Genomic DNA, 11,439 nt, shown 5'->3' with positions numbered 1-11,439 from the left:
CATCCTAATCGGTCACACAAAATACAGCAGTATATAACCTGGTGGTGTCGACTAGACGTGTGTATAGGAATGCAGAGTGTCAATATGTCATGTTGTATCTTGTGCTGTTTCTGAATGCGTTGATGTATAAGATGCTGTGATGTCGCGTATGAGTGAAGTGTGGCGTGGGAATCTACATACGGTATTGTCCGGCGAGACGCTCCGCCGAGCAAGAGCAAAAATTGCTGGTTTCTTTTTTTCTTTGGTTTGAGCGCTGTCCGCTAGGTGGCGCGTGTGGCCGCCCAATTCAAGGAGTCGCGCGTTTACGTGTCTACTTATTTGAGTGAAAAACATGGAGGCGTTGCGTTCCATGGCTCCACGTAGCAGCCACAAAGGTTCGTTCTGGTTCGGTCCTCGGCCTCTCGTCCAAATGGGATCAGTCCCATAGCCAGGTGAATGGGTGTTCCGTGCGGTGAATAGCGCCAAGTGCGTGCACAGACGCGGTGAGGATTACCAGGGACTTGAAAGTGGATAACGAATGCTAACAGGTGAGCAGGAGCGTTGAACGATCGGAACCGACGCCGCTTAAATCGGTGATGCTTCGCCTCGCCGCTGTCAACCGAAAACGCCGCTGGATCACTTGCGTCAAGCACAGCAAGCAGATGCTCTGTTCAATAAATACATCATTCCATTTGTCGCTATTTTGTTTCCTTCTTTGAATGTTTTCTGGCCGCGAAGTAAATGCAGCCGGCCTCGCGAAAGCAATCGCGAACAAACCCCCTCGAATGCGCCCGCCCGCCCGCCCGCCTATCTCACATCGTCGCCCCTAGTCATATTAGGTGCGGTGCCGGCGCTTCGAGGCGCGTTTCGGAGTGCTTTGTGCGCACGGAAGGCAGCGAACGGGCGTACGCACTTGAGAATCGTATTTTAGCAAAAAGCAGTCCAGCTCGCTAGGCCTTACTCGTATTGCTCCACTGTCGCTTGCCAGCCGCCATGTTGCTTTTGGGGGTGCTCACTGTGAGCACCTGCTGATTGCGTGCCGTGTGACTGCCCATGGGGTTGTTAGTATAACGAAGGGGGGGTAGCGATATCTGTGACGGCTTCTGACTACCCCAAGTGTAGTACCCTACGACAACACTTTTGTTGAGAGTGTAGCGACTCCACTCATGGCTGCCGAGGCCACCGTGGACTGACAACCTGGAGGGCGACTTTGCAGCAGTACACAGGTGTTTGCCCCAACCAACCACCGCTGCTATGACGTCATCAAATGGAAATCGAGGACCTTTTTTTTAGACGCGGTAAACGCACCAGTCGGAGCCGCCTTCCAGGCACCATACCGTAACGTAGTGAGATGATCTGGAGAGTTACACTTCGTCATTCGAGTGTCAGCTGTGCGCACAAGCGGTTTCCTAAGATATAACCGGCTCTCGTGAGTCGTTCATTAGTCGAGCTGCTGGCGCTCGCTTCAGCCTCCTCCTGGTGGCGTCGAGCAAAGGTATCGGGCTGCGGATCGCACAGCCCCTGTTTAGATTCCTTCTAAGCCGCTTGGTCATCACTTGTACGATTAATTAGGCATATAAGTATAATTACGTGCGATTAAGTGTTACGAAGTATTGCCATTATCGACGCTTTATAGGCCTGTCAGGAGCTTCGTGAGCCTTACGTAGCCTCGCCCCATGTAGAACGCTTTCGCCACACTCCAACGTAACGCTTATCGCGTGAGATCAGCCCATAAATGCGTTCTGGTTTAACACTGTTCCCAAACTATACCCCATTTCACACTACCTCCAACCACAGCCAACGCTACGATCCGACGAAACCAATAGACCAGTTCCAAAAGTACATCGTCACGGCGCTCGATGTCTTTGTGCGTTTGCTATGCGGAGCGCAAGACCGTCCGCTCCTTTGGCGGGGCTTGCGGTGACGTCATAACGGCGCCAAGCTCTGATTGAAGTTTAGTGGGTAGACCTCAAAGGCAAGCTGCCTTGAGGTCTACCCACTATCCGTCATTCAGAGCCAATCAGGGCTTGGCGTCGTTCTGACATCACCGCAACCCCTGCAAAAGAGGCGGACGAACTTGCACCCCGTGCAAATGACCGGCTGCTCCAATCACGCACAGTGAATTGGTCGTTTTCTTTTTGTTCGCGTGATTGGTTTAACCGGTGATAGCGAACGCGCAAGGACGAAGCAGTTTTGGTCCTGCTTCATTGGCTCCATTGAATTGTAGCGTTGGCTGCGGTCCGACTCAATAGAGTGTTTTAGGGAACCGTTTTCGTCCATCCGATACGGTACGATGACCCTCGAGTACGCACTGAGCATGCGCTAGTTTTATGCGGTAGTATATCCGCAGTTCGTACCGGACGTCTCATCGTACCACATCTCAGGTGCGAAAACGATCCCCTAAATCTTTCTGATGGGAAACGGAGCAATGACGTTATCCGTCATTCTCGTGGGTCGAAGAGCTTCGACACGAAGGTGTTGTGTGACTTTTGGCTAGAGCTGTATCATTTTTCAATTCACTCCAGCCGGCCGTGGGCCTGGACTGAAGGGGAAGTGTTTAAAAATGGAGTTTTCGTGAGGGTTGTATCAGCTTTTCTGAGTGTGTGCTTGAGAAAAGAAAGAGCAAGCAGCGGAGAATAACTTATTTTAGAAAAAAAAAAAAAAAAGTTTTCAGAATAGTTTTTTTTTTTTTTTTTTTTTTGCTTTCTAAAATACCGATAACTAAAATATATTTTCGGTTCCGACATATTGATAGATTCGGAGGCCTATCTGAATAAAGTATAACTGCGATTAAAATTTGTAAAACGAGAACTAATAAAATTAAAAAAAAATGCATCTGCCAGTTGTTTTCTCTTTTTGTCACCGGACTTGCGTTTTGTGCGTTGGCACAATAGCGTACAAAGTAAGTTTTGTGAAGTTTTCGTGTTAAGCGTTCTCTGGAAAGTAGGACAATTTTTAAATGTTCAGTTTGGCCTTGACAATTTATATAAAGTAAATATTACATTTATACAAATACAAGAACCACTAAAAAGCAAATATACGAGGCGTTATACTTTTACGTGTTATACGACTGCAGAATATGATCCTCATTTCCAAAAAAAAAAAAAAAAAGAGAAATATCGGCAGTCAGTGGCAATATTTGGTTCGTTTAATATTTTATTAGTGTTGCTTATGATCATAAAGAAGTGTTTTCTAGATATTCCTCTGTGAAATTGTTTACTATAAAAGCGCAGTGCACATTTGCTTAATAAAGTTTACTTTCGAAAGCAAAAAGCTACATGTTACGACGGACGATGAACTTTGTATATTTTGGTATCCTTCGCCGTGGCAACAAGACACGGGTTACAAGAAAGCACATAAAAGAATAGCTTCTGCAGACGGCCACATCGAACGCCTTTTCCTGAGCAATGTCTGCGCACCGAAACGCCTGCACGTCGGCACATCGCTGGCGGAGTATCGCTGCCGGTTAAGAAAACAGACGAACTTAATTGCGCGTTATAACATGACAGTCCCTGTCCTCTCCGTGCTGTAGAATGAAAACGATATGCCCGTTGGTACATTGCTCCAGACTTAAAAGCGCCAGAGAAGAGGACAAGCATGGAGACAAAGGAATACTATAAACTGAATTTAAATTTGCGTGCTTTTAATGTGTATATATTTCAGTTTTTTTTTTTTGTCACAGTGTGTGTGTGTGTGATTGTGTGCGTTTCTGTGTGTGTGTGTGTGTGTTATTTCTTTCATTGCGAGATAGCCGTCGTTCGTGAGGCTTCGCATCCGAACCCGTTCAGTTTATAGCATCACTTTGGTTGTCTCTTTTTTTTTTTCTGTTCTCTGGCACTTTTCTTGTGGATGCCTCTCTTCGGACTGGAGCCAATCCCCTTTTACGAAATTATAACGCGACGTTCCATGCGGGCAAAAGAAGAAGTAATTCATCGACCAGGACTTGTTGTCGCCTGTACCCAGTATTTACCGTAACGGAAAAGCTAGAACATCGCAGTGTTCGGCGGCGCATGATACGAAACAATTGCTCATTTATTGCGCGACTGCACGACCTACCGACAACAAAGGAGGAACCTTCCAGATTGGCGTGGCGCGACACGACGAGCGTCCAATTTTTCCTTACTCCCCGCCTTAAGGAATTATCTACAAAAACAAGCCAAGGCCAGAAATGCCCTTCGGTGTTTCCTGAAGGAAACACGCCTGGGCATATACCTTATGAAAACTTCATTAGTAAACCCAGTGGTGTGTGTGTGTGTGTGTGTTTGTGCGTGTGTGTGTGTGTGTTTTTGCGTAATTTCTTTTACTGTGTGATAACCGTCGTTGGTGAGGCTTCACATTCGATCACGTGCGTGGTTCGTGTACGCTGTGAAAAGAAACTTCTTCACTAAATTCAGTGGGAAATCACAGTGTCATTTTATTGTGGCGTCACAGTGTCTCGTTGCGTCACAGCTTTTTTCGCTGAATTCACCGGGAAACTTTCTTCGTTAAATATAGCGGGAAGTTTGGTCGGTTCAATTTACCGGGCATTGAGTGTCACGTGACGTTATGATGCCATGTGACATCATAATGTCACGTCAAGTTACGACGCCAAGTGGCGTCACAGCTTCACATGAACACTGTACACTTAATTTAGCGAAATTTCTTTTACACGTCAATGTAACTGTATGAAGCAGTGTGAAGGCAACCACCCGAGGTCAATAGCAACACACATCAAAAAGCCGGGTTATTATATTTTTACGTCCGGTGCTATAGGTGTTGTGTCTTTACCATACCCATCACGTTTTTCTCCCCTTTACTTTTTGTATTCCCTCCCCTGCGCAGAGTAGCCAACCGGGACTATTAATTTAGGTCACAATCACTGGATTAATGTTTTTGGTGCAGCTCTTTTTTCCACTCACTCTCTTTTTCTCTCTCAGAAATTACATGCACGCTTTGACGTGATTGCTTTTTCGTTTTCAAATTCCGCTGATTGAATCGATAAGCGAAATTTGAAAGAAAAAGTTTGTGTATGAACACATCGCCAAGGTATACGTTTCGTCTAAAGATTAAAATTTATGATGAGACTAACACAAACACATTTTGAAAAATTAAAATTTTATAATTTTTTTTTTATTGCAACAAGGTGACCTCTGTGTTTTTAAGTGCTTCCCTTAGGCGTTACGCGTTTTAGAAATATAACTCCGATTTAAACACTACCTGAACAATCTGTTCAACCTCATTTCAAGACCATCGTGATAAAGCATGACCGGGTACAGACGCTTTGCAGCAGCTGTGCATGGGCGCCGCCATAACCGACCTTCAGTTTTTGTTTCCTCTCATTCCGTTCGCTTCCCTTCGTCATTAACATAGCAGGCCAGGTCATTTCCCTTTTAGATTCTACCGTGTCCTTCCCCCCATCACTCGTCTTTCTGCAGACTCGTCCACGCCCGTCTTTGATGGCTCGGTCACCTCGGTAAAACAAGAGGAGGTCAGCAATGGCGAATGTAATTTGGCGCGTGTGTAAAGCGTCTATATGCTTACAATATGTGCTCGCACTAAAAAACGAAAAGTATACTTTGGTTGGTCGTTGGACACTCGCTCAAAAAAGTCATCAATTCTAGCTGCCCCGTAAATGGTCCCTGATGCCCACTAATGACTTCTTCTCTCAAAAAGCTTCCATGTTGATGACTTCTTCGGGATTGTTTATCACGCACAATATTTTCTTTGACAATCTAATCATTTTTACTACACTGAAAACAAAATTCGTGAACGTAACCTGATACCTGACATGCTTTCTAATGATAACTGTATTTTAACATATGGTCGGTGCTTCTAAGCAGTACTATAAAATGCTGCGCTGGTCGTGATTAAGCGTACGTGACGAAGAACGAGCAGCCTGAAGTGCTCTTCTTTTATTTGATATCTGTCTTTCCTGTTGTTCGATGTCGTCTTCAATTCTGATTATTCCTCATTCTGCTGACTTGACCTGCAAAGAATATGAAAATAAATATATCTAAGCCAAAAGTCACGGTTTCAAACTGCTTTCAAAACCCTTACGATATGAGCCTCAGTTTGAGGAAGGCACTTTACGTGACTGAGTTTTTTTAGAGCACTACATCGGCTCTCTTCTGCATTTTACACACACAAATTAGTGTAAAAACAGCAGTTTTCAACATACCTTGGTATTGCAATATGCTCATGTCACGTGCAAAACAAGAAATAACATTCATTAAACCGTTCTGATAAACCTTAGAAGTAATCGGTTTGCATCTAAAAGAATTGTCTTACAACAACAAAATAATTCGGATGCTAATTATTTTTTAACACGTGGAAGTTGTTACTAGGTCGAGGCTCTTTTTGCGAGTCTACCTGCGTGGCTCTTTTTCATGCTTTCAGGTTATTAGTTAATGTTCAATTATTTTAAACAATAATTAGATTTGACTCACAAGATAATACATTAAAAATGGCGGCTCTATTGAGATAGCACTTCTTTAAAAAGCTGTGCGTGTCATCAACAAACTATTTATGGCAGAAAAGACACAAAAAAGAAAGTAATGGAAAACGCGTGCGTCCTGTCGTTCTGTAAAAATTTCTATCAATATCATCATCGTCATCATCATCAGTTTGTGTTGTGTGCTTATGAACAGCGAAATCGCCTCAATTATGACCCACAGAAGAGTGTTTATAGATCCTGAGAGGTTGATGTCCGCTCTGTGATCTCGTCATACAGGGTGTTTCGCGAAAGGTGGACAAATTCGATATTGCGAAAACTACGCGTCGCAACAAAAAAATGCTTCTGTCGTTTTGGTCCTTGGTCAGGGACCCATCTAGGAAAATTATTGAAGTCCGGTATAATTGGATTGTTAGTTATTTTCGTGCAATTAACTTTTTATTAATGTGTTTAAGGACGTGGTTTCAATCAGAAAATTGCTCAGAATCATCGAAAAACACTAAATCAACAAATTGCAGAAGAATAGAAGGCACACGCAGCTTTTTACGGCTTTCTGAAAAAACACATATATTCGACGGGTCTTTTAAGTTTCGGTTTGCAATCGGAGCGCATCTCGGCCCCTACGGCACCACGCCCCGCGGAGAAATGGTGCAACCAACTTTTGCTGCGCAGTCCTCGCGCAACGCAGCAGAGGCTGGTTGCGCTATTTCTCCACGGGGCGCCGTGCCATCGGGGCCGAAATGCGCTCCGATTGTAAACCGAAACTTAAAATCCCGTCGAATTTGTGCGGTTTTTCAGACAGCCGTAAAACGCTGTGCCTGCCTTCTACCGTTTTGCAATTTGTTGATTTAGTGTTTTTCGATGATTCTGAGCAATTTTCTAATTGAAACAATGCCCTTAAACACAATAATAAAAAAGTGAAAGCCGTTTACAACTTCCTGTAACGCCGAATTGGAGCGCAGCTCTTGAGGAGGAGGAGTGGAGGATATATTCCTCCTCCTCCCTCGTGATCATGCCTGCTAGTCCTCCTCCCCTCCTGCTCCCCCTCCCTCTCCTTTACCACCTCCTCGTCCTTCAAGCTCCTCCCCTCCCCTCGCCTCCGCCTCCTCGTCTCTCCTCCCCCCCTCCTCCACCTTCGTACTGCTTTCCTCCTCGCCGCTCAAGCCGGACAATGAGGGGAGGAGGAGGAGAAGGAGGGGGAGGAGGAGGAGGGGGAGGAGGAAGAGGGGGGAGGAGGAGGGGAGGAGGAGAAGGGGGAGGAGGAGGAGGGGAGGAGGAGGGGGAGAAGGAGAGGGAGGAGGAGGAGAGGGAGGGGCGCGGTTACGCCGACGCCGACGCCGACGCCGACGGCGACGGCGACGCCGACGGCGACGCCGACGCCAACGGCGACGCCGCTCAGGCTGGAAACGGGCCCCTAAGAGCTGCGCTCTAAAAGTTAATTACGCAAGGATAATTAGCCATCCAATTATACCGGACTTTAATAATGTTGCTAAATAGGCTCCTGGCCGAGGACCAAAACGACACAAGCCTTTTTTTTTTGTTGCGACGCGTAGTTTTCGCAATATCAAATTTGTTCACTCTTTGTGAAACACCCTGTATAGCATTCTATATGGGTTATGAAACTAGCTAAGATGGCATAACTAACATAGGCAGTAATAATAAAACTAGATAAGAAACAATCAATGCGAATTCGTAATAATAATGAAAGGTCACCGCAAATGTCTTGTTTGGGACACAGACTTGTTAGTTCAATATTGGTAAAAAAACCTAAACAATTTCATTTGCCTTTAATTTAAGTCGTTCTTCCGTCAGTGGCTGCACATTATATGTGCTTAGAATTTCCTGAAGTATGAACACCTCCCAATAAGTTTAGAATACGGCCTTACTTACTCTCTCAGTAGAAGTGGTCTCCAGAGCTCGCAGATATCACGCCGTGGCGTCAAAGCTCTGGTGTAATTATGTGGCCGGAGGTATATGCACTCGGGATTGCTGGCGCTGAACCTTGGCCATTCAGTCGTGGATGATGGGATTGATGGCTTCCTGAGAAATCATATAAATATTCCTTTTAATAATGCCAGATCAAAAGCCGTATATTTTGTTTTAACACCAGTGTAACACTACTTTATTTAAAATATATGCACGCATAGGCTGTATTAAATGGTACCCAGCGCAAGCTCTAAGAAGTTCACATATGGGACAAAATGCTGCAGACTAAGTACAGTGACCGCCGATATGAACTGGAAGGCATGAGCGACAAGAAGGCAGCAGAGAACACGCGGTCTAGCAGGCAGTGAGCGAAGCGTCAGAGCGGCAGGGGCGGTGTTTAAATTTGTGGACGCAATCCTTGGGCGCGATACAACCCCACCTTCCGCCGTGTGCATGATGGTGGGTAGAGCAGCTGCAGAGCAGATGCGCCGCGACGCGCACGATATATCTTGCGCATCGTGGAGAGGAATCGTTTTCAAGGGGTGCCCACAAATTTAAACGCAGCCACCGCTGCTCTGACGCTTCGCTCCACGCACTCTCGACCGCGTGGTCTAAATTGCCTTGTCGTCGCTCGTGCATTCCAGCCTACATCGCTGACATTGTACGTAATTCTGAACACGAGAGATCAAGCTAAAAAAGGAAAATAAATATAAGCGAGCTTACCCAGTCTCAATGAATGAGGTCCAAGTTCCAATCAGTTCCTTCATGAAATCCAGCTCGTCTTGTGTGTAACGAATACCCCTCAATATCTTTCTGACGCCTTCTCCAAGGGGAGGGGTGAACCTGCTGGTGTCGTTTATAAACGGTAAGTATCCAAGCGTGAACGCCAAGTCGTCATTGTGGGTAGGTCCGAAGGACTTTGGCCAAATGCTGTAGGACGGCCGATGCGCAAAGATGTATCTGTAGGCCTTAATTCCAAGCTCGGCCGCAACTTCGCCGAAGAGAATGGTGGGGCAGTCAACAACAACGTCGCCAAAGATGTCCTCTAGGATACTGTTCAGAGATGTTTCGTCGTGCTCAACCGAGTCGTCTCCAAAATAAGCGTGCACGATTTGTTTCGCTCTGGCGAAAGGGGCATCTAACAAGGTTGAAATGGCGACAGTTCCCGCGAGTCGATAGTCAATACTCAAAACCTGCGTGAGTTGTGGTACCTGAGATTTCAGGAAATCTAAGAAGTACGATCCTTCGTCGGAAGTCGATCCCAAAAGAATTTCCTTGGTGCTAAGGGATTTCCATATCTCTTTTGATCTAATATCGTCTGGCAGAAATTCGTCACCATAAACCGGACTAAAGAACTGGTTGATTGGATCCCCTTTCTTGAGTGTTCGGTAAATTGTCTCCGCGTCGGGTTTCTGTAAACAGGTGACGATTTTATTAAAGTTATTAGACCAGTCTTTTTCGCCGGTGAAACAATCTAGGGCCCCGGCGACATTCAAAAATTTTCCTGCGCCAGCGGCTGTGAGACCTACAGCTAACGACAACGGTGTCGAACTTTGAAGAATGAGACGAGAAAATAGCTTCTGACTATGAGGCGAGATGGCATGAAGACCAGCAGAGATGGCTCCAGAGCTGAATCCGCTGAGCGTGATATGATTGGGATTTCCGCCGAATTGCCCAATGTTATCTCGAACCCACTTCAAAGCGAGATTTTGATCCCATAGACCAAGATTGCCAGGCAGTTCTTTTCTTCCCGATGCCAAAAATCCCAGGACACCCATGCGGTGGTTCATGGTTACGTAAATAACGTCCGAGAGCGAAACGAAATTGGCTGGGTCAGATAAAAAAAGAGACGAGTCACCGATTTGGAACCCGCCGCCATAAATATAAACGACGACGGGAAGCTTCGTGTCACATTCACCAGATTGTGAACACACGGACGATGGCCTCCAGACGTTTAAGAAAAGGCAGTCTTCAGATGATATGGAGGCATTGAGGTAGTTGAGGGTGATCGTAGAGTAAGGCACGTCGTACTGCCAACAAGGCTTGGGTTTCTCGGTGGCATTGTAGATTCCTTTCCAAGGTTTCGCCGGCACCGGTTTTTGAAAGCGAAGTTTCCCGACTGGCGGCTCTGCGAACGGAATGCCGTAGAATGCGTCCACGTGTCTTGCGGGGAGAGTCAATTTTCTGCCCAGGATGGGGCCATGGTCCGTGTGCACCACCGGAGTGTCGCTCGAAGGGTTGGAAGCAGAAATCACCAGACGCGCACAAATAACGAGCGAAAATGTCCGAAACAGAGCTGCAGAAGGCATGTTGGCTTGGTAGGATTCCTTCTCGAATGCTATCAGATTCACTTTCGTTAACCAATTCGCAAGGTATACCCTAGTCGTGTTTTTTAAGTCCCTTGATGCACATTTGAAGAACCGTCGCTTACGCGCGCCGCTATATAGCCTCAGCTGTGACCTTGGCGTTCCACGCAAGTTGTTTTCGTAGTTGTGGCTTTTCTTTCCTATACTTCATTTCTCCACGTATGACTTTGTCAGTACTATGTTGCCGTTTTTTAAATTACTTTATTCTGTTTATGTTCAGTTGTTTTTACCTCGTAATTAATGCCTAAATTTTCCCACCTACGAAATGTTTTTTTTTCCTTCTGGCCCACAGGCGAGAGCAATAAGCAACTGACGGTTTCACCAATCACACTGTTGTTTATGGTATCTCTTGGGTCATTTCAGCAATTACGATGATTTTAAGGCAATGATTGAGCCAACTTCATCGCGCGTATAAAAACAAGCGAAAGTGGATCTGAGATGGTGTCGTAATTTGCCTTGTGAACTGATGATACTTCCATATAGCAAACGAAGGAAGCTCGTTTTCTGTTTACATCGTGTCCCTGTCTTATTTTTTGGTGATATTTTATTTTTAACGAAAGAAGTGTGCTTGACACCAGTGAGTGTGACTAAAAAATGCAGTTTTGCTGAATAACTTTATCACATTCATTCCCTTACTTCAAGCAGGTTAAGAGTCTGCGAATTGCCTTAATTTATGCAAATATTTTCTCTAAACCAATTTCTAATTTAAGTATGACATCCTGAATTTTATATTTTAGG

The 11,439-nt window shown here is 45.5% G+C and overlaps 1 protein-coding gene across 1 annotated transcript; it reads right to left on the bottom strand.

Moving 5' to 3' along the window:
• Nucleotides 1-5,919: 5,919 nt before the first annotated feature.
• On the bottom strand, nt 5,920-10,644 carry LOC120849198 (acetylcholinesterase-1). The gene is made up of 3 exons (XM_040221368.3): nt 9,059-10,644; nt 8,300-8,449; nt 5,920-5,944 (listed from the first exon to the last, which is right to left on the bottom strand). Exons 1-3 carry the CDS (start codon nt 10,642-10,644, stop codon nt 5,920-5,922), a joined length of 1,761 nt encoding a protein of 586 aa, XP_040077302.2.
• Nucleotides 10,645-11,439: the final 795 nt, after the last annotated feature.

This window comes from Ixodes scapularis, unplaced genomic scaffold, assembly GCF_016920785.2.
Source record: "Ixodes scapularis isolate PalLabHiFi unplaced genomic scaffold, ASM1692078v2 PGA_scaffold0__279_contigs__length_252992795, whole genome shotgun sequence".
Lineage (NCBI taxonomy): Eukaryota > Metazoa > Arthropoda > Arachnida > Ixodida > Ixodidae > Ixodes > Ixodes scapularis.
This window is presented reverse-complemented; position numbering and strand designations above follow the sequence as displayed.